The sequence below is a fragment of the Pseudonaja textilis genome, chromosome 1, assembly GCF_049901715.1.
Source record: "Pseudonaja textilis isolate UNSWEBS1 chromosome 1, rPseTex1.2, whole genome shotgun sequence".
In the NCBI taxonomy this organism is placed as follows: domain Eukaryota; kingdom Metazoa; phylum Chordata; class Lepidosauria; order Squamata; family Elapidae; genus Pseudonaja; species Pseudonaja textilis.
In genome coordinates this window covers 15,524,396-15,547,652 of record NC_141990.1, presented here as the reverse complement: position 1 = coordinate 15,547,652, position 23,257 = coordinate 15,524,396, and the positions used below count along the sequence as shown (strand labels likewise).

The window sequence follows — 23,257 nt, the reverse complement described above, 5'->3', positions numbered from 1 at the left end:
AAATCTTGTGAGACTTCAACTCAATGTGATGTTAAATTCCCAAAATTTCATGATTTTTTTTTACAAGATAACTTCCACCTATTTGTTTGAAAAACATCATAAAGAAACCCTTCGCGGGCAAACATACCTGATTGAAAATTCATTACTGTTCCTAAAATGCCTTGAATTTGGATTTAAGAGGTCACCTTGGAGAAATGGACACAAGTATATGAATCACTAATAAATGGTCCCAACAGCATAGCCAGAAGACTGTACTCCATCTTGATTACTGTCTTGATGACACTGGAGAATGTTCCTGCCTTTGTATTTCATCACAGCTTGTACTGACCATATGCTAGTTGATAGATAGTAATTGTGCCTATTGCTTGACTTTCAGAAATTATGTGCAAAGTTTCCTTAGTTGAATGAATAGGCAGCTTTAAATTATTGTTTATCTTTATAGTACTGATATGGTATGGAGTGTGATATGATTTGCTGTCATTCTAGGATCCGGAGGTAAATGACTCTTGGAATTTTCACACTGCTGTAATTCTTAATGATATTTCTGTATCACATAAAAGATGCTGAATACAAATATTTCCCATAAATGCCCACCATAATCCTCTCATCTATTTAGAAAATGTATGGCCACTCATCTGAGACAAATCATTCTGGGTAGTAATAAACAAAATAAGACTGAATGAAAAATATAATTAATAGCAAATATAATAGATATAAGCTGAAATATCTCAAAAAAACTGGGATTCCCAAATGTGCTTCAGCTTCTGCCAATAACTCGGTCCTAATGTCTAAGATTTCGCCAGGTTTTCATAGCCCTCTGGAAGGCCAGCAGAATCAGCCATTCGGATCTCAGAAGTAAGGTTGTTCTTTAGAGTGGACGCCATGATAAGGAAAGTGTATCTCCTGGATCGAACAGGATTGCATTGTTTCATTGAGGTGACCTGAGCAAGATCTGGTGGGATGGGTAGAAGTTACTAGAGACAGGCGGTTCTACAAAACAACCTCTGCTTTATTGAGCTTTAATAGTTGATAACCAACAACTTGAATGACTACTGGAAGCCAATGCAGCTTGCTCAGCAGTGGGGTTCCATGAGTGAATCTTGGGCACTACTGCCTTCTGGACCAATGAAGCTGCCATCTGTATTCCAGAGAGCCCCATTTAGAGAGTGCTGCAGTAATCCATATAGAAAGTGGCTCATCTACCTCTGGATTGTTCAAAGGAAAATCTGGAACCTTCTGGATTACACAAAACTCACGACTTCTCATGTTAAACCACGCAATTCATTGGAATTTGAAAGTACATCGCAAAACACATGGGGTGGTATGTGTTTTATACAAATGACAGAGGGAGAAGGCTGTAGATGCATTTGGAACCTGTTCATTCTAAGCATTAATAGCGGTTTTAACTATTGTTCAACACCTCTCCCCTGTTATAAGAATTCTTTGCTCTGTAATTGCTTGATTCAGCTCAGCATGCTCTCATAATGGAAATGGAAAAATCTTAGTGATTTTTTTATGGCTGTCTTTATTTACAAAGCAGGTCCTTCAGAAACTTCGGCGATTGATGAGAAAATCGCCATGGCAAAGTCTTATACAGGTATAGCAATTCACTTGTTCATTATCATGGTACTATTTCTCACAACATTAATGCCACAGTATCACGTCCTGCTTGCCAGGAACACTGTTCGTCTAAATTTGATTTCAAATCCATGGCCTGAATTACATTGACTAGTGATTTCTTGCCCTCATTACTTTTCTATTTTGGATTCATTCAGAAACTTCGTTTCTGTTTACAGCTGCTGTATTCCTCCTTTTTCCATTTGTGGGGAATAAAGATATCTTTTTGCACACTTTTCTGTTTTCCATATTTTCTAACCCTTCATATTGGCAAATTAGAAGGGTTAGCAATTCAGTAATACAAAGGAAATCTGTTGAATATAATGGGAAAATGTGTATATTTTCCCAGCTACATGCTGTCATCCGTTCCCCAGTACTTTTTAAAATCTATGCTATCTGGATTATGCGAAGAGAACTCTTCCAAATTATCAATGACCTAAATACTGTACTTTTGGATTTTTGTTTTGGATTGACTTTTCCCATAGATTTCTGTTTGCAGTGATCCTGATGGAGGCTGGGTGCCAGTGTGCCATAAAACTCTGCCTATTTAAGAAACTAATTCTGAAATTTCATCCTTCACTTTTTTATGATGGTATGTTTATATTTGTCTAAAGGGAGCAACCAGGGTTCCGATTGCAGTGAAGGAACAGATGTGGAATTGCCAGTAGAAGGTTAGATATATGTAAATTTTAAAAAATAAACTGTTAAGGTATTTAAAAAATTAAAAGAGCACAGTGCAAATATCCATTGTGTCCGTGTCTTGCATTCTTTTTTCATATTCCACATGGTTGTGTATTTATTTTTCTCCCCTTGAATTGTGATCCTGCATGTTTATTGTGGAAAACTATTGAGAAATATTTTCAATATAATCTCCTTTCCCTTTCTTCCTTCCATCTTCTAGTAAAGTATAAAAGTTACCAATATTTGGAAAGAGTTGATAGTTGATTTCCTCCATCCAATTTGTCTTCTCCATCAAGTTTGGTGGATTTTATTTATCCTTTTCCTACTGAGTGGGCAATAGTGCTGCTACATAACAGATCTTGAATGTATGAAGGCAGCATGTGTGATTTTTTTTTTAAAGGTGGCAATGAAAGTTAGATATGTGTTTGTAATTTACAATTATAATTAAATTTTATGATAGATCAGACTTACTGCCTATTTCAATTATTTTAATATTTAAAACTAGCAGTGCAAGATTTGGTGCAATGGGATGTGAAGAAAAGTATAAGAAGTTATTTAGTTGTATGATCTTGCTAATATGAATTTTATTGAACAGATTATCTCTTTCAAATTTAAAGAGCTTATTTCTGAAACGGGATTGCTGCTATTACTACAGAGAATGTGACTGGTGCTTGCCAAAGTATATATTAAATTTTCAGTTGATTTCAGTGCCATAATATTAAGGATTCTTGTTTAATAAAAGCTGAATTGGTAGGCTTACAAATTGTAGTTCCTAGGAACAATTCTATTATGGAACTATTTTTGAATCAACATACTGGCGAACAGTTTTATGAAACATTAATTTAGCAATAGTGTGTCATTAGGTTTAACTCCCTGTTCAAATTTTAAGATCATATTGTCAAATTACTCTGGTTCCTGAGCTTTTTTTGTGCATTGTAACATAGAATCTGAAAATAAAACTGTTTTGGACTGACCCCAAGGTTATGTTACTGAACAAGCCAGTATTTATATATATTAATGTATTTATTTTAAATGTTGAAGGAGACTTCCCTGTTCCTTTAGGGTCGTGTTGCTTATTTTGATGGAGTGATTCTGAAAAGTTGAATTTTTTTTATTAGAATCTAAAGAGGAAAATTCAGCGGGTGTAAAAGGTTAACAATCAACATTTGTATTAAAAATAGTAGACCTTAAGTTAACAGTGGAAGTAACTTAAAAGAAATTTCTTCGAAAGCCTTTGTGGATATGTATAGGGTATTAAAGGATCCTCAGTTCTGTACAGTGTAAAATGGCATATTATTTTTTGGACATAGAATCTTTTCTATGTCTTCTTTTGTTGGTAACCTTTTATGCTGTGTAGATCACTTCTCTGTCAATGTAAAATTTTGAATCTGTTTGGAACATGCTTCATTTTTAAAATGGATCACTTGTCCCTTCTTTCTTTGATTCAGATAAAAGAGGAATTGAGAAGTTTGTTTTTGTTCTTCATTAAACAGAGATAAATCTATTATCTGTACTGATTAATCTACACTATGGTTATTTGAAAAGGATGAATTTCAACCTTTGTTCTGTAATGTTGGCTTGGTTCAACATGTCTAATAGAAATAGCATTTAGAATTTTATACCTCTTCAGTGCTTTACAGCCCCCTCTAAGTGGTTTACAGAGTCAGCATATTGTCCCCAACAATCTGGGTCCTCATTTTACTGAACTCAGAAGGATGGAAGCCTGAGTTAACCTTGAGCTGGTGAGAATCGTACTGCTGGCAGTGGGCAGAGTAGTCTGCAATTTTGCATTCTAACCACTGTTCAGCAATTCCTAAATTGGAATGGAAAGCTGAATTCAAATACTTCTACCGTCTACCATGCAACTATCATTTATATGCTGCTTTCTGTTTCCTTAAAACTAGTGACTTACTAGAACATTATGCATTTATATGGTTTAGTAAGGTTTGGTTTGCTATGACAATGAAAAAAGTCATCCTCTAATACAGCCTTGAGAATTGCATAACCCTTTACTAACTAGTCTTTCTACTCACATGGGCTAATCCTAGATATTATATTAATTTGATAAACTGAGTGAGTTACCTAATTCAAAATGTATTTTCATGCTTATATGCCTGGAATTTAGCCTGCTTTGCTCACCCAGATTTTCATTAACACAATAGTTACATTTCTATATGCATATTTCTAACTGACTGTAAAGACAGTATAAGAGTATTAAGTTATATTGTTAGACATCTCCTTCAGAGAATAATCTAACAAATTACATGTAACCTCTTTCTAAAGAGCAGGTTTTTTTGCACTACAATTTTGATATTTTTTCATTTATGCCAAAGGACAAAGAGCATGGTTAAACATGTGTTTGAATTAATTTTTCCCTTATTTTAGATATTTAAAATAAACGACTAAAATGATGGAAACAATTCTGCTTGAAGATATTACCGTAATAATTTAGTACCTAACTTTTGGTTGACTCGGACATGAATTTTATTTCCTACCCTTTTTTCGTATTTATTGGAATTTACATTTCCTAAATGGACGCTTTAACATTATATGCAGGTGGTCCTCAACTTAAGACCACAGTTGGAACTGTAATGTACATTGCTAAGCAAGGTGATCATTAACTGAGTCATGTGCCTGATTTTATGATTTTTTTTATTGTGATGATTAAGCAAATTTCACTGTTATTAAGCGAATCCGTCTTTCCTTGTTGAAAACTACCTAGGAGGATAGCAAAGGATGATCACATGACAGTGATGAAACTATAACTATTGAAAAACTGGTCCAGTGCATGGATTCAGCCAATTGTAGTTTGGAAATATTAGCTCTTTGAAGCAGACTAGGTCAAGAAATGCTGGAATTTCTTGCTGTGTTATTGATACATGCTTGTTTCTCCACCAGGTCTGCCTTGAAGAGCTGAGTGGAAACAAATAAATTTAATAATGGAAGTAGTGGAGTCCATTATCCTTGCTATAACCCTCTTCCCTGAGTCTTTTGACTGTTAGAAAGAGCTGTTCATTTGGATTTGATATGTATTCTGACTTTGGCACTGGGAATAGGAAAGAAAATAAGAACAGTGTCTTTTCAGAATGTCTCATGTTGACATACAATGCTGTATCAGTGCTTTATGATACTTCCATTATATAAATTGTTTCTGCTGATAATTGATGACTTCAATGTGGGGAAAAAAGGTGAACCACTCAGTAGGTTTGGACAGCTGTGGAATACAAATGAACTGGAGAAAATACTACTTGCAGTTACAGTTCTAATCTTTAGATAACAGTTGTGTTAACATACATTTTTAGAAATATTACAATCATTCTCATTTGTTTGCATCATTGTAATTGTCTTGTGTGAGAATTTGTGTATTTCCTATATTCATCATTTTGAAAATGTTTGACAGCAAAGATTCAAGTGAATCTAGAAAAAAGCTATTAATCTTGTTACTTAAACATCCACACGTTTCTATTTTCATTTCATAGATTTTAAAGCTTGTGATAAACTATTTTGGCTTATATGTTATGGGTCTGTTTTATCCATAGTGTACAAGATATATGTTGACGTGCCCCTGTCGAGTAAAATCAGTCTTACAGTGTGTCTGCGCCGTTCAGATTTGGTTTTTTTGTTCTGCTTTTTTCAGATTCTTCTCAGCATGCCACTTCTGAAACAAGTGAGGATCCTGAAGTGGAAGTGACCATTGAAGGTTGGCCATTTTCTCAACTAATTTTATTTTGCTCACTTGTTTCAGAAGAATCTCAGTCATGTGGCATTGTGTACATCACTTCTATCCTTCCTCCCAAACCCTTCCCATTCCATAAGATAACTTGTGTTGGGCAAGCTAGTCTTTTGTAAACGCAGAATTTGAATCATATTTTCTAGAGCGGTTGATGTCAAAAATGCAAAAAAAATGGGGGGGGGGGGGAAATATTCAATTTGATATTACTGCTTACCAGAAGGAAGCAGGTTCTGTTTCAATTGAGGATGTTTCATTGGGCAATGATTAAAGCTATGGAAGTTCTCCAGAGTATTCAAGAAAGATCCATTCATTTGGTAATCTAGTAAAACCAAAAGACCTGTTTGTCTGTAATCTCCCCACATCATTTTGGTCTTGCTGAAGTTTTGTAAGATTTGAGGCAGATTAAACAAAGTGTTCACTTGAGAAATTGAAACGGTAAATTTGAGAAGTAGAAAATACCTTGTGAAGTTGACTGCCTAATGTTAAGGTCTGGTAATGTACCTTAAGTAAAATCATCTTAAATCTATTTCTTCCTGCACTTATCTCCTCTCCACCCACCTATTGCCTGTAATAAATTGCTATTTTAAAAACTACACGAATCTCATAAAAGAAAGAAAAGTGAGATGAAAGAAGTTGAAGAACTGAAAGGGCATTCAGATTTTGCAGTTCCACACTAGTAATTATTGTGCTAAGAACTGTGAATTTAGTAAACAAGGTTGGTTGAATTCTGATAAGACTGTTTAGATGATGTATGTCTTGATCATGCCTAGTTATTTGGATATTCTTTGATGAGAAATAGGAAAAGATATTTCTGCATGTGAAGAAAAGTATAATATTGATAGCGTTTCCTGCTTGAAAAATAAAAGCACCACGTTCTGTAATGTAGTGTCAGATTTTGTAAATAAAGTTAATAAGAGTAAGTCTTTTCAGTGTTAAATTGTATTATTTTACTTTGTCATGAATTTGAAGGGTGTGACATTATAGAAATATAATCTCAGAACATAGTTACAATGCATTTTTTCTTCATCTCTGTCTGTTTCATTTCTAGTACTGGCAAAAGTCAGTCTATTAATTTTTCAAAAAGTGTTCAAGAATGCTAGTCTCTATTTGCTAACTACCGACTCACACTGGAACATCTGTTTATTTTACTTTGAGCAGCTGTTGGATTAACCTGGCAGGCTAATGTAGGTTATTGCGGGGGAAGGGTGGAAACAAAACTAAAAGGGACATTCCTGTTTATGCATGTGTATGTTTGCATCAGACATCTTCTTTTCTCTTGCCTCATAACTTTTTAGTTGATAATTGCATCCTTGAATATATAATTTAACATACTTCTTATCAAAAATAAGTTTTTCTTAATGTTTTGGCAGACATTGGTTTCTTTCTGTTTAAAATGCAAGCTTATTCACAATTATTAGAGCACTAGTAACATTTTACACATCTATTCCTGTTTATTTATTTAGTGTTTATTCATTTATTGCTGGAATTACAACCAAATTGTGCGTCTTATACAACGAATGTTGCCGAAGCCCCGCCCACCCACCAGCCCCCACCCTTCGGCCTCTGCCTCTCAGCAATTTGCCTCCTTACAGCAAACAGCCTGGTCAGCTTCAGCACAGCCTGATTAAGAAAAAGCAGCTAATTGTCAGTTGGAATTGCCTCCTGATGATCAACTGTTTCCAGCTGCAGAGATTGCCATTGCCTATTGCCACTTCCGCGTGCCTCATTTTCGGCCTCCACATCCTGTTTTTGTCCTCCACGCACCCCATTTTCTGGCCGTTCTGATCTCTGCTGCCTGGAACAGACAGAAAATGGGGCGTGCGGAGGCCAAAAACAGTATGCGGAGGCCAAAAATGGGGCACACGGAGGTGGCAATAGGCGATGGAGATTCCTGCAGCCTGAAACAGCTGATTGTCAGGAAGCAATTCCAACTGACAATCAGCTGCTTGTGCTCAATCAGGCTGTGCTGAAGCTGACCAGGCTTTTGGCCTCTGTACATTCCATTTTCTGCCTGTTCTGATCCCTACTGCCTGGAACGGGTGGAAAATGGGGCTCGCAGAAGTGGCAATAGGCAATGGCGATCCCTGCAGCCTGAAACAGCAGATCATCAGAAGGCTGACAATCAGCTGCTTTTTGCTTAATCAGGCTGTGCTGAAGCTGACTTTGCTGTTTGCTGCAAGGGGGCAAATTGCTGGGAGGCAGAGGCAGATTTTTTTTCTTTTTTCCCCCCCCAAAAAACTAGGTGTGTCTTATACTTTGGAGTTTCTTATAGTCCAAAAAATACGGTATCTCTTGTCCCATCATCTAACAATATATTTATTTGATATTCTGAGAGAGATTTATATCCTATAACTTTGTGATATTTTTATTTTCAAGTCATTTAATCTAATGTAGAATCTTTATATTTGGTTGGAACTCCAAACAGAATGGGGTAGGATAGGGCTGTGTTGAAACTAAGATGCGAAAAGCCAGGGTGCAAATTCTAATCCTACTGACATAATTTGAGTATCAAATAGGAAAGTGAATCCTTATTTTGGAATAGTTCAACAGCAGATTATTTGTCATGATTTTTAAAGACAGTGTGATAATGTCAAGTAACAGCTGTGATGCATATGTTTGTCTCTCTGAAGATGATGATGACTATTTACCACCACATAAGAAGACAAAGAGCATAGAACCAGTTAATGATACTTCCACTGTGGGGAGAAGAAAAGCTAGAGAGTTCAATTTTGGTAAGTTTTAGATTAAATTATCTTTTTTGAAGCAGTTCTAGTTTAGACCTATTCACTGGGAAAGTTCAAACAAGGCTAATTAAGACTGTCTTTCACAAAACCTATTTTGCTAGATTATTGTGGCAGAATGGTATGCCTGGGAGAGGTGAGCAAATAAAGGTAGGAGCATAGGCCAAGGATATATATGTTAAGAAGTTCTGGGAAGTAAGATAATATTAAGAAGAGACGAGGCTGTCACATTCCTTATTCTTGTTTCACTGTGGTATAAGAGGAAAGGGAGGAGAAGTACAATAGGATTTGCAAGATTGTATTATAGTCTATCTCAATAGAGTTCTGCTTTTCCGGTGGAATGTGGTTCCTGTTCTGGTCTTCCCCAAAGGATGACTATAATACAGGTAGTTCTTGACTTAGGACCACAATTGAGCCCATAATTTCTGTCAAGTGGGACATTTGTTAAGTGAATTTTGCCCCATTTCACATCCTTTCTTGCCTGTTAAGGGAATCACTGCAGTTGATAAGTTAGTAACCCGGTTGTTAGTGAATCTGGCTTCCCCATTGACTTTGCCTGTAAGCAGGTTGCAAAAGATGATCACATGATCTTGGGACACAGCAACAGTCATAAATATGACCCAGTTGCCGAGCTTCTTAACTTAGATCACATGAGCATGGAGATGCTGGAAAGGTCGTAACTGAAAAACGGTTATAAGTCACTTTTTTCAGTGCTGTTGTAACTGAATGGTCACTAAGCGAACTGTTGTAAGTCGAGGACTACCTGTATAAGCAGAGTCACACAAGGCATAAATGTCATCTCAATTCTCCAGCTAAAGCAAGTAGGCATGTGTATTGTGCAGTTTTGATATAGGAAGATGCTAGAGGTGAAATATGACTTAGTGACAATGGTAAAGGGATAGTTTCAAAGTACACAAGAGAAGGCAATGATAAACCAAGCTGTGTGGTAAAACCAGAGTTAGGAGGGAGAGGAAAAAGACAGCAGAGTTTGGAATGGATCAGGAGAGAGCAAAGTCAGACTTTCCCTAGCAAGTCAGAGTATATCTATAATTATTTAGGAATTAGATATAGAAAAAGTGGTACCAAATATTCAGTATGGATTTGGAAAAGACAGAGGAACATGAGACATTGCTGATACATACTGGATTATTCAGAAAGCCAAAGAATAGCAAAAAGAAGTCAACATGTGCATTGTTTATAGAAGGATCCTTACTTGTCAATCATACAAAGCTGTGGAATATGCTGAGAAAAATGGGAATCCCAGAGTTCTGGGGAAGGTAAAGTGAACTGAAGAAGGCTCCATGAAAGCAGAGCCAATGCCAAGAGGTCACGCCCACGGAGAGGGAGCAGGTATGATTGTCAGGGAGGGGGCATCCGTGGTGTAATGCAGGCAGGATGTGCAATGGAGAGTTGGGCAAAATATGTGTTAGAGATGTCATGTTTGTGAGGGAGTGAGGGTGCTGCGCAGATATGAGAGAGTGTGTGTGAGAGGCACTGTGTGGGCTGGGGAGAGTTTGTGGGGGTGGTGAGTGTACTGATCAGGGAAGGTATGTAGTGTTGCACAAGTTACAGGCATATAAGTCAGGGGGTGCGGGAGTCTTATGCCAGCAATGTTTAATCTTCTCTGCTGGCTTCCCCATTGGCTTTCTAGGAAAACTGGGAGGGAAGGTTGCAAACGTGACTGAATGGTTGTATGTTTAGGACTACATGTACATGTCTGCAAGATGATGCAAAACCTTGAGACAACAAAAACACCTCAGAAGACTTTTGAAGAATGGAATCCAAAAATAGTAGTCACAATATCAGATAGGCAAAGAGAATGAATTAGAAAAAAGATGCTTCACTGGATCTACAAAAGAAACTGGCTGAAACTTTAAAATTTAAAAAGGAAATACAAATGAGTAACCAAAAAAGTGATCTGTATAATTCTTTCCTATTGGACTTACAAGAAAAGCTTGTTAAGGCTTTGAAGAACTCTTGATAAGACAAAGAAGAAATGAAGATAAATTAAATCCTACAAGAACGACTGAAATACCTTGAAGTTCTCTGACATGACTGGCCATGGAGGAAAAGTATATATTTTGTAGAACTAAATGTATTGCCTAGACATATATTTTAAAGATTCAAAATGTTCATGTGAGAGTAGATGTTATGATAGATGTAATCAAGCTCTTCATCAGGCTTCTTTGAATTTAAATATTGGAAAGTGTGGTAGAAGGACAAGGAGGTAGTGATTTGACATATATAAACCAGTAAGCTAGTCTTTTATAGAATGCTTTAATATGATTGATAGTGTGGAGTTAAGCTAAGTGGTCTTGGGCTTGTTTCATGTTTATTATATAATAAAATGCCTTAAACCTGATATGTAGATGGATTGATTCTAAACCAAGTTAGAATTTTATTTGTGTCTTAACATTCAAAATACAAGTTTTGTATGTAAATACTTCCATAATTTAGGTCTCCTTAACTTTAATGGAAATAGGCTACTGACTCACTTGCTAAAGAGAAATAATTTTTGTTTTTAAAAAACTGTTTGTCTCGGAGATGGATGGATATAGGTTTATTTATTTATTTATTACAGGCTTTACTTCTGTATTCACACATTAGCAATTAGATAGAATTAATACTTAGAATGAAATAAGTTAAAAGGTTTCATATATCCTCTATGGCTAACATGTGCTTTTTTCCTTTCAGAGAAATGGAATGCCCGAATTACAGACTTGAGAAAGCAAGTTGAAGAATTATTTGAAAGAAAATATGGTACGTGTCTTCCTCCCCCATTCTCCAGTTATCCAGTTATATTTGAGTACTTCTAATAACTTTTAAAAAGTTTGATTTCTTTATGGCATAGAGCAGAGGTCTCCAAACTTGGCAACTTTAAGACTTGTGAACTTCAACTCAGGGTGGGATTCAAAGTTTTTAACAACTGGTTCTGTGGGCGTGGCTTAGGTGGTGGGTGTGGTTTGGTGGTCATGTGACTGGGTGGACATGGCTTGGTGGTCATGTTATTGGCTAGGCGTGGCCAACTCAATATCACTCACATCGAGGCACGCATCTCCTCATAGTCATAAGTGTAAAAATGGTTATAAGTCACTTTTTTCAGTGCCATTGTAACTTTGAATGGTCACTTCACACAAGCAAAGTACCAGCAAAGGAGGGGGAAAAACCTCCAGAGAAGTTCCTGAGACAGGAAGTCTACTCCTGCCCAGAATGTAATAAGGATTAACGGAGAGGCAGTTTCTGTAAGCAACACCAGAATGTTTCCTTCCTGCCTTCCTTACAGGATTAGGCCAGTAATTTCTTCTAACAACTAGTTCTCCAAACTGCTTAGAATGTTAACAACTGGTTCTAGCGAATAGGTGCAAACTGATAGAATCCCACCCCTGTTTCAACTCCCAGAATTCTCCAGCCAGCATAGTCCACCAGTCTTAAAGTTGCAGGTTTGGGGACCCCTGCCATAGAGTCTTGTGCTGCCATTTTCCAAGAGCTGCCAATGCCAAAGGGTGCTTATATGATTGGTTCTGCAGATTGCAATGGGTTTTAGTATTTTCTGCTTTACTGAAGGGCCTGCTGTTAGAAGTTTTTTTTAGACTTGGCTTCCTAAGAATGCAAATCCTCTGCATGGAATTTAAATACACTGCCAAGAAAAGCTGTAGCCTGGGACCTGCACAAAATAAAGAGTGTTAATATTGTATATTTTGTGGCAATTTATTTTTCTCCTGTGCCGTTTGAAAAGGCATCTATATATGAATTAATCTCCTGCACTGCTTGGAAGGCAGTGACAAGCAAAGCTAGTGTTAATGATGGTACTCTTAATCTCTTCCTTCAATTCTGTTTCCCACTTGATTCAATTTAGGCCTCTCAAAAAGTTTTCATATTCTACTGCAGCTCAATTCTGTTCATACTTTTATTTCTCTTACATTTTTTTGTTTTGCACACTTCTTCAAAATTTTCTGTTTTTTAGTTATAATAGTATAAGTAAAGAATCTACCAAGTATCAGATTAAGGCTGAAAAAAAAGGCAAAAGGGCTTTTGTCTAAGATATTTTACTACTGGAGCCAGAGTGCTTTTTTTTTTTTTTTTGGAAAATAATTATCTAAGGTTGCTGGATCCAAGGAAGGCATCTTCCGAACAGGATATGCAATCCCTACTTAAATACATTGAGACAACCCCTAGTATCAAAAAGGTTCTGCTAGCTTTCTGAAATTGATTACCAACAAATATGTGCTAACTGCTCAAAAGAGCCAAGAAGGGCAGGTATTCCAAGCTCTTTTCCACTTCATCCAAATCTACCAGCTGGAATGAATCCCAGATAATAAAAAAAGTTCCTCCACATCCCACCTAGGAAGAGACATAGATTTTGGCAAATTTAAGTATAAATGGCACTGATTATTACGTTGTAGATCGAAGCATGAGCTTTTGTGCTCAGTCAAGTTCACTTTCAGCTTACTGGTGCTCCAGGTGTAATTTCTGCCACATTATCTCCTGAAGACCCTTAATATAAACCAAGATCTTCTGTCAGAAAGAGGTCATGTAGGAGCAGTCTTGTCAAGCTGCCACTCCTAAAGCAGAATGCCAGCTCGTCTTTCAGTACTCCAGCCAACACCACAAAACAAAAACCACCTTTACCTTAAAGTAAAAACAAAACAAGGAAAAATAACAAAACAATAAATTAACAATATAGAAAGTCCCTGGTGAGTTTCCACTCAGGGTCAAGTGTATCTGACATTTTGAAGGTGTTGATGTGCAGTTTTTGTATACTCCTATGTCTGTAGCTGCCTAACATTTAAGAAGTGGAGTCTAGAGGCAAAGGAAGGGGATGTGAAAAACGTATAAAATTAGGATGTTTTTATATTGACTGTATAGACATCTTTTCCTTTGGGTAGACCTTATTTACTCCTAATCTATCTCCCCAATCCGCATATCACATAGTTCAGCAACATTTCCTGGCTCACAGATACTATTTCAGACTGTAGTACAATGGACCAGATGTGCCACATTCCTCAAATCCTAGAAGACTTTACAGTATTTAAGACTGGCAAACATTTTGCTATTCTGTTATTATTTTATTTTGGGGTAGCTGAGATCATAGTATGAGACTGATTTCTTTTTTGATAAAAGAGAACAATTATGAGATTAAAAACATTAAAAGTCAGTTTTCTAGTAGTGATGAGCCACTGCACAATTCAAACATTCTTGAAATTTTAGAGGACCCTGAAATCACAAATTACTTGTCCTATTAATTTTGAATCTACAATTCTCCCTTAATAATTTTTGAATTAGTCCAATCTCTATGCATTGGCAGAATCCGTTAGATATTGAGGATTCTGAAGTGAACTGTAGTACAGTGTCTTCCCTTCACTATGCAGAAGATTGGGAGACAAAGCTCTCTTATTTTGAGTCACCTTAAGAATAAGAACTGAAACTCCTTCTTTCTTCTCTCTTTTTACTTCCTGCCAAATGCAGGTGTTGCTCTGTTCAATGGGTTATTTGCTCCCACCTCCTTTCCCCCTGAGAAATGATGAGAATACAGAAAGAGGGAGACGTAAGATGGTCCTATTACATTTTTACATCCTGACTCTAGATGAAAACATCCTTTTGTAGGTGTGAACTGCAGGCCTACAGAACATATTTGTGAATAGCAAGTAAAAACTTCTGGGTTAATATGGACATGGCATAGATTTATAGTTGAGGTTTGCTATCTGTGTGAACTAATGTGATATTTCTGACCATCTGTAAAATGAATCAGAAAATAAAATACGAATTGATCTGGATCTGTACCATTTATAGCTTGATGGAATAGCTGCACCAGCAATCCAGATTTATGATGATACTTACATCTATAGAGGACTTGCACTGAGAGATTACAATGTTAAAGATTAGAAAAAATAAAATTAGTTAATTCTGAATCATAGTTTGACTATGTTGTATGTGTTAGAGCTCAAAACCAGGGTGCTAATATACTGTTAATGAAAATTACTATTGATAATTGATGCTGCTTGGCATCGGTTTCAGGTCTGGAACCTTGGGGGTTCCTTTTATTTAAAGTAGGCTCCATTGAAATGTATTGTTACGCTGGTTACATTCAGCATCCTTTGGGAGCAAATAGTTGGGTATTCTTTATTTAAACTGTAATATAATTTTTCCTTGTTTACATTAAAGCTGAAGCTATTAATGCAAAAGGGCCTGTATCTATCCCGTATCCACTCTTCCAATCTCATGTTGAAGATCTGTATGTGGAAGGATTACCAGAAGGAATTCCTTTTCGTAGACCCTCCACTTATGGGATCCCACGTCTTGAACGGATTTTACTGGCAAGGGAACGGATCCGATTTGTGATTAAGAAGTAAGTAAGTTGGATTTAATTTTGTGGACAAATACATCAGCCTTTTCTTTTTCCCCAAAAGAATTGCTGAGTTGTGATGATCTCCATTTCTCTTCCCCTTCTACAAGAACTAGAATTGAGTCAACCGCGTACTAAAATTTACCTATAAACAGGAAGGTACACAAATTTTTTTAAAAAAGTTCTGTTTTAATCTTGGAACAAATCCCTACTTTCTACCAGTTCTGGGAAACCATTCTAGTTACCATTTGGCAAACACCATACCAACAACGTTTTAATGATTCTAAATTTTGGATAAAACATAATTGGAAAGGGCAATAGAGGAAGCTGCCTATGTATTCCTCTTTCTCTTCCCTTTTTCTCAGCAAGTGCTGACATGTCCTATCCTTCAAGCCTGTTCCCCCTTCACCCTCGAGTCTTCTCTTTTCTCCATCCCTTTTGCTGTCCCCATGTATGCATCAGTGCAACATACACTGCTAGCCTGATCCTCAGTCTTCCCAGTACTTTCCCCTCCTTCAGTTGCCACTGGTGACTCGTGGCAACATCACCCAACCCTCTCCACAACACCACCTCATATTCCAGAAGGCAGTCACTATTCATGGCCATCCAAAGATGTTTCGCTTCTCATCCAAGAAGCTTCTTCTTAGCTGAAGAAGCTTCTTGGATGAGAAGCAAAATGTCTTCAAAGGAAAACCAGAAAGTCCAGTTGCCTGTTGAAAAAGCACCTGTGAGACAACCACGACGTGGATGACTGAGAAACTCCATAGCTATTCATGGAAAGGGAAGATAGATGTTGAGAAAACGGAGGAGAGCAGTCTGTGAAATATTCCACACTGAACACTGGAAATGATTGAAGGGAGGGTGAGAAGGCATAGGCACTGGGAAGATCAGGGCATAGGTAGGCTGATGGGATACACTATACTGGGAGCTGCTGAGGGGAGAGAGGGAGTGATGTGCTTCAGCCATTTCTTCCCTTTCCTCAACCATCAAACCATCAATCAAGTCTATAAGTTCCCCCTCCCTTCTACCTCCCATGCCCTCTTCTGATTAGAAACAAATTTGTACACAAACCAAAACACCTGAAACATATATTTTACTTGAGGCACACATCCAAAAACAGCTGTCTCATGCTTGAACAGTTTAATTATAGATCATGTTGCTAATCTTTACCTTTAAATCAAAGACAGACAGAAAAATGAAATTTGGTTTTAAGAAATCTAGAAAAATTAGGTTTGATCCTGAACAGAGGCGGGGGTGGGGGGGCTGGTTGATAACCAGGGGGAACTGGTTGTGCAATTTGGAAATCGAAAGGAGGATTTGAATGATGGAGGAGGTCCTATGCACAAAATGAGCATAAGTACAAGCGCATTTAACATGATTCTCAACACAACCACTTTGAACAGTAAACTTTCAGAGAGAGGAGCCTGTGTGCATGTGATTTTGGCTCAACTATATCTGCTGATTATGCTGGAATATTTTAAGTTTCAAAATTCCATGACTGTGCGTTTGAGTTGTTGATGGTTCTTAACATCCATTTAATGCCACTATCGATAATATCGAATTATGCTGAGCTTATTAAAGGATTCCTAAAACCATTTGCATCTTCGTTTGTCAGTGAGGAATTTTGACCATTTTGCAACAGTGGAGCCAGGGCACCTGATAGTGAGTATCTGCTTCCACTCATCCTAGAGGCAGGGCATAGTTTTCTCTTAATCCTTCTTCCTATGGGAGGGAAATAGCTCCCTTTCCCAGTTCTAGCCTTGCTTTGCTTTGGGGAATAGATCTATACAAGGGTTCTGACAGCTAACCACATGTTAACATAGACCAGTGTTTCTAAACCTCAGCAACTTTAAAATAAATGGACATTCCGTCTGGGGAATTTGGGGAGTTGAAGCCTACACATTTTAAAAGTTGTTGAGGTTGAGATATAATGTTCTAGATAATCATTTCTTTTCCCCCCTTTACTTTCCTCTCTATTTTTCTTTGTTTAAAAAGCCTAGTTGGTTCTCCTGACTTAATAACTCACAAATGGAAATTCCTATCCATGGACAGTAGAGAAATTTCTCTGATGATGCAGCCAAAGAAGGGATTGCCCTTCAACTCATTGCCACATTACCTTCAGTAATGTGGCATGACCAGTATTGGTCATGACCAACATGACCAGTATTGCAGTTACCAAGCCACGTGTTGCTTACAACTGCCAGTGGAGTTGTCATTGGTTCTCTTTAGAGTTTGTTCACCCAGATGCTACATGGGGTGGAAGATGGGGTCCTGGATACTCAACACCCCAAGGCCCCTCTTCCCCTCCATTATTGGACCATTTTCAATGGCTCTGCCAGGCACCATCCCTCTCTGCAGGTTCCTTGCATCTTATATTACATCTGGGGCTCCAGAAGATGGGATTGAGATTTCCAACCAGGCATGATTTCACTGGAATGAATCTACCCACCCCAGGAAGAAGGAGGGAACTCTTGTCTGCAGGGAAGGCAAAGAGGAAGATGCAGAAAGCATTGCCCATCCCTGAGTCCTTCTTTTCCTCAGATTTGTCCTCACTAGATTCTCATTAGAAAGGGCAAGCACCAGAGAGAGAGAGAGAGAGAGAGAGAGAGAGAGTTCTAGCTTACATTTTTTGGCATCTGACTCAGTCATATAGAGAAGAGGAGGAAGAATTGTCCCTAGGTAAGAAGGAGAACTTAAAGCCAGTCCCTGAGTCCATCAGGATTTTTTGAAAGCAAATTTTCTACAAGTATTCAGGAAAGTCTGCAGGAGTCTTGCCTGTAGAAAACAGCTCTCTGTTCTTGTAGATCGGGGTGTCAGACGCATGGGCCAGATGCGTTGTGCACTGGCCATGCCCACCCTCAGTTTAGCAAAGGTAGGAAAAGTTGTGACACATCACATGACGACAACGTGTCGTTGCGAGTTTGACACCCCTGGAGGAGATATTCTTGTGAACCCACTGATAGCAGAGGGGCTCCTGATGGCTTGCATCCCCATCATGTGTTTTCTATTTCCTGAGGTATTTAACAAATTCTTAAAATTGGAGTGGAAGGTCTCTGGGGGAGTAAGTGGCACTCTTGCCATGCTGTTAAGTTTTCAAGTCCATTCCTTTACTGGATACCTTTCTGATGGCACTAGTCTTGGGACCCTAAAGAATAAAGATAGTGGAAATACCTCCAAACATGTAGTAGTCAAACTAGAGACCCACTCTTTGCACAAGTTGAGCTGCGTGTGTGCATGCTGGCCCACTACTCCCGTGGCCCAGTACCTCTCTTCCCCCCCTCAGCTGGACCGTCAAGCTGCAAAGGTTGGGACCACTGCTTTATGTGTTGAAATTGAAAGTAAACAAAGCACTCTTGCTACATACTGAAAACCACCGTTCTATTGGATGCCCTGCCTTTGTAGGCAAACAGTCCTTGTATTTACTGTGAAAGCCTGTAGTTTGTAGCAGAGACAAGGCCTCCAGCTCGCACCTAATAATTACGGCAGAAAAGTTTCAGCCCCCACCCCCCAATCTATATCTGCCTCTTTATTCCTAATTTTCTCAAGTATTTTATCTTTGCGTCTTTTTCTGGCTTATTCTGAAACTGGGAAATAGCTTATCCTTTCCCACTGGAAAGTAGGATTAGAAGAAATCTAAGCCCCGCCTCCAAGATGTGTGGGAGAAGATGCCCACTACCAGATACCCTCTCTCTGCTTAGAAAATTAACTTTTATGGTAAGTTCAGTGTACCATCTTCTCAAGACAAACTTGGCTTATCACATTCCTGCATAGTGTATTTTCCTGTTGAATGATGGTGTTCTTATTTTAGGTTTATAAATCTCTGCTATGATGTGGTCTTCTCACATTATAAAACATGTTCTTGTTTAATTTCTCTGTGGAAATGAGGTGAGGTATATAACAAACAATGTGTTTACTATGGGCTAAAGTTAGCAAAGTGGAATGTTGATTGCTGAAATACATACTTTGTTTGAATGTTTGCAGGCATGAGCTGCTAAATTCAACACGAGAAGATTTACCATTAGACAAACCAGTTACAGGAGGTAAGTGTGGGCACCTCAGTTGTGGCTACATTTGATGTAGATTAGAGCATAATCTTTGATGGAAGTTGATGGTCAACCATTGACAATGTATCCATGGTTGTAAAAACCTGAGCTTGGAATTCATCCAGAGAAGCCCACTGACACTTATTTTAATGGATTGGTATTTGTGGGGAGAGCTAGGCAAAGATCCTTTCTTACATTCTCAGGCCTTTAAATTTGCTTTATGTTAGTAATCATCCATTTTAGATTTGTATTTTTAAAAAAAAAAAAAATTACGTGTACCTTTTAAGGATTCTTTGTTAATTGTTTTGAAAGGTTCATTAAAATATAGTAAACAAATTAAAGCATTTCAGTAAATAAGTCACCATATAAAAATGTAGATGCAAAACATTTGTGGTAGAAATTATCTATTAACAATTATATTATTTAACTATGCTTAGCTGAGCAGAAACAGATATACAATCTGACTTATTTCTCTGCCCACCAGAAATCAGCCCAAATTAATTTCATTGCTTTGAAAGATCTATATCCTGTTTTTAGAGACCTTTTCATAAATAAGCATAAATGAATTATTGCACACAGTATCGTTTTATTTCTAGCATTTGCCAGTAGTGAAACTGAAATTGTACTAACTAAAAAAATGGAGTACTTGGATCAATAGTCTGAATAAGTTTAAGGGTGTGTTTCTATCAGTCATGGGCATCTCTTCCTAACCCAGTGCTGCAAAAATGACAACTTGTGTCATGATACCATGACACGTGCTCCACCCTTTGTACTTATGCCAAGTTTGCAGTGTATGTATGCATTCTCTTTTTTTCTCACATGTACATACATACCGATATTAATATCTCCATGTACATTGTGGATACCTATGCTACCAATATGATGTAAATATTAAACGAGCTGAAATGTAAATTGACTTGTTTCCTGCTGAATTAGTTATTTAGACTGTAATAGGTACTCTGAGATCAGAGGTCTATTTTCTGGTTGTCCTTTTGCCCTATTTACCCTTTTTGGTACTTGTCACATGACTAGCTATCTCTCTGGCACTTAGAAAAGCTGCAATATCTGCCCTTATTCATTGTTTTGTCCCTTATTATAGTTGCACTATCCTTGATAGCTATTACTTACAAATTCACTTATCAAAAACATCTTCATCTGGCCTTTTCCTCTACCAAAACGATTCATCCTTCAAGATGGAAAGGCTGGCAAAGTGAAATGGAATTTTCTGAGAGTTGCCTTTGGAATGTTAACTATTTTAGTAAAATCTTTGTTTTCACCATTGATTATAGTGAAAGAAGAATGGTATGCCAGAATTACAAAACTAAGGAAAATGGTAGATCAGTTATTCTGCAGAAAATTTGGTAAGTACACTTGGTAGCAATTCATGTGTGTTGGTAACCTCTTTATAATACTTGAAAAAAACGTTACCAGTTTGGGCAAGACTCTTCTTTCTGTACTGGGATGCTAGTCTCTTATAATTATTTCTGAAAGAGGTGGACAGCTATTCCATCTACTTGATTTTGTGTACTATAAAGCATCCAGAGTCTTTGAATCAGAGTCTTTGAATCAGGTGATCTCTAAATCTAATTATAATTATAGATCAATTAATTATTAAAAATAATAAATTAATGTATTACTTTACTATGAAAATTCTGCCTTGTAAGAAGAAAGGAAAGATCATTTTTATAAGAGAAGGGGTGTAAAAAAATTAGCATCAAGTACAGTGGTACCTCAGTATCCGATTGCTTTAAAACTTGTTGAATTTGATACTCGACGCATTTTGACCCAAAAATGTTGTCCCAGTACTCATTGCTTGTTTAGTACTCAATTCACTGCAAAAGGAAGTAGGGAACAGCTGCAGAGGGTGGGCAGGAAATAGGCCATGTTGGGAAGGTCGCTGCAAAAGGAAGCAGGTGTCAAAGGCAGACAGCAGGGAGGAAGTCAGCCATGCTGGGAAGGTCGCTGACATAGGAAAAGGGACAAATAGGAAATCCTTCCTGGCCGAAACAAACGGTTACATGGTAAATCACATAGTTTGTTTGGTACTTGTCCTTTTTAGTACTTGTTGCCTCTCTGAACCAATTAAAGATAAGTATTAAGGTACCACTGTATAAGTTTAACCTGTTTCTGAGATGCTATTTTATAAATCAGGACATTTGTAGTTTAGATCTTGTTCTTGCATGGAATCTGAGTGCTTTGTGTTGCTATGTATTTTAATAGCTGAGGCCCTGGGAAGCACTGAACCAAAGGCCGTACCTTACCAGAAATTTGAAGCGCATCCCACTGATCTGTATGTGGAAGGTTTACCAGAGAATATTCCATTTCGGAGTCCTTCTTGGTATGGAATCCCTCGGCTGGAGAAAATTCTTCAAGTGGGGAATAGGATAAAGTTTGTAATAAAAAAGTAAGACCAATTACCTGCGCATTTCAATATGTTCTTATTACATTTGCAAGATAAAAAAACAATCCAAGTTTAAGCAATATAATATATATTAAGGGAATAAAATAATTGCAAGGGATTTATTGTATGTGTTAAAATTACAATGAATGATGCCATTCTCAAGGCTTTTCTTTTTTTCTGTGTCATGCTGTTTAAATAATGGTTTCCAAAATATATACAAGCATCAGAACTAACCTTTATTCCAGCCAAGCTTATAGGTGTTGTGTACATCCCAGAAATGTTTTTAGAAAATAAAATTTTATGTAGGTGTTGCCTAACAAGATAAAAATGACAGCATATTTCAGAGCTAAAAGAGAACCCCTATCTTGTTGACTTTCTGCTAAATACATGTGCATCCCTTGTGTGAAAGTTGGGGACACCCATTGAAAATCAGTCTATGGATTGTAACATTGTAAAATTATAAAACATTTTTTGTGTAGTCTTAACGATGAGTAAAACAAATGGGGTTTATATGTTTTAAATGCATTTCAAATTAATGAGTAGACACTGTCCAATTTTGCATTTTGAGCTGCTACAATCTAATGGAGTAGTTTTAAAATAATTTTCATAATGTATAATTCAGAAAAGAGACCCCAAATATTTGAAGGATAAGGACCATAGAATCATTATCTATATTTTAAATTCTAGGCCAGAACTACTCACAATCAGTTCCACAGAAGTTACTCAGCCAAGAACAAACATGCCAGGTAAGATAAGTGATAAGAACACTTTTTCCCACTTCAGGTAGAGGTCCCTTTCTTGTTTTTCTTCCTATTTTATATTTAAAGATAAAGTATGGAACTTCATTTCTTTTCTTTCTGAGATAGCTTGATATTCTCCTTTGTTTTTACTTACCTACTGTGATTTGAAAGAAAAGGGTTTGATAATGCTTACCATATAATGTTTGCAATCTTCCAAATGTTACAATTCCCAGTATTCCTCATCATTTGTCATGCCAGCTGGGGGCTACTTTGACTTAATTATAAGTGAGATCTAGCAAGCCATGGATTCCCCTCCTCTACCATAGCTTCTTCACCTCTGGCTCTTTGTTCTTGTAATTTGAAGCAATGTTACTAACTGGTTTCTGAATCTGTTGGCACATTTATCATGGTGGGAAGAAAAATGAAACCAAAAATAAATTCAGTTAGTAACCTCTTATGGGCTGAAGTGACAGTTGCTCTCATTTTACTCTTCAACTTAAAAAGAGAAGGTCTAATGCAGATTCTAAGACAGGCTATTCGTTATTTTTGATAGAATTTGAGAGCTAGCTTTAATTTTTAGTAATTACAATCTAGATATTTAAAAGTAACAATTGATTCAATTAGCAATAGGAACTATTAAAATGTTTTGCCTAAATAAATTTAATCCAGTTTCATTATTCAATACTTTTTTATCATATAAACAAAGTTAGATTAGTGACTAACTTAAGGTACTAAATCTGTATTTTGGAGTTGAGCAAGTAAATGTGGTACAATTACATTGTCTCTGTTGTTGCAGCTAAAGATGAGATCTAAACACATTTGAATTTTTTAGCTTTGCTGAAAATATTGGACCCATCCTGATAAAGTTAAATCAATCCAGATATATTGCTGTATATGTAGGATTAATTAGATGGCATGCCAAGGAATGATTGGGTCTAACCTAACGTAGACCTTAGCC

General features: G+C 37.1%; 1 protein-coding gene across 24 annotated transcripts in view; it reads left to right on the top strand.

Moving 5' to 3' along the window:
* The window catches only part of GTF2I (general transcription factor IIi), a 68,651-nt gene that overhangs the window by 26,837 nt on the left and 18,557 nt on the right, over positions 1–23,257 (top strand). For 9 of the 24 annotated variants that reach the window (XM_087926403.1, XM_087926395.1, XM_087926408.1 and 6 more), the window contains 7 exons: positions 8,662–8,763; positions 11,467–11,532; positions 14,935–15,118; positions 19,097–19,155; positions 20,448–20,519; positions 21,379–21,562; positions 22,247–22,305. In XM_087926403.1, the coding sequence (XP_087782529.1) occupies positions 8,662–8,763; positions 11,467–11,532; positions 14,935–15,118; positions 19,097–19,155; positions 20,448–20,519; positions 21,379–21,562; positions 22,247–22,305 (726 nt within the window). Of the gene's footprint in view, positions 1–1,537; positions 1,598–2,231; positions 2,289–5,935; positions 5,999–8,661; positions 8,764–11,466; positions 11,533–14,934; positions 15,119–19,096; positions 19,156–20,447; positions 20,520–21,378; positions 21,563–22,246; positions 22,306–23,257 lie in introns of all 24 variants that reach the window. The other 15 variants (XM_087926360.1, XM_026708667.2, XM_087926390.1 and 12 more) reach the window with 5 other exon arrangements.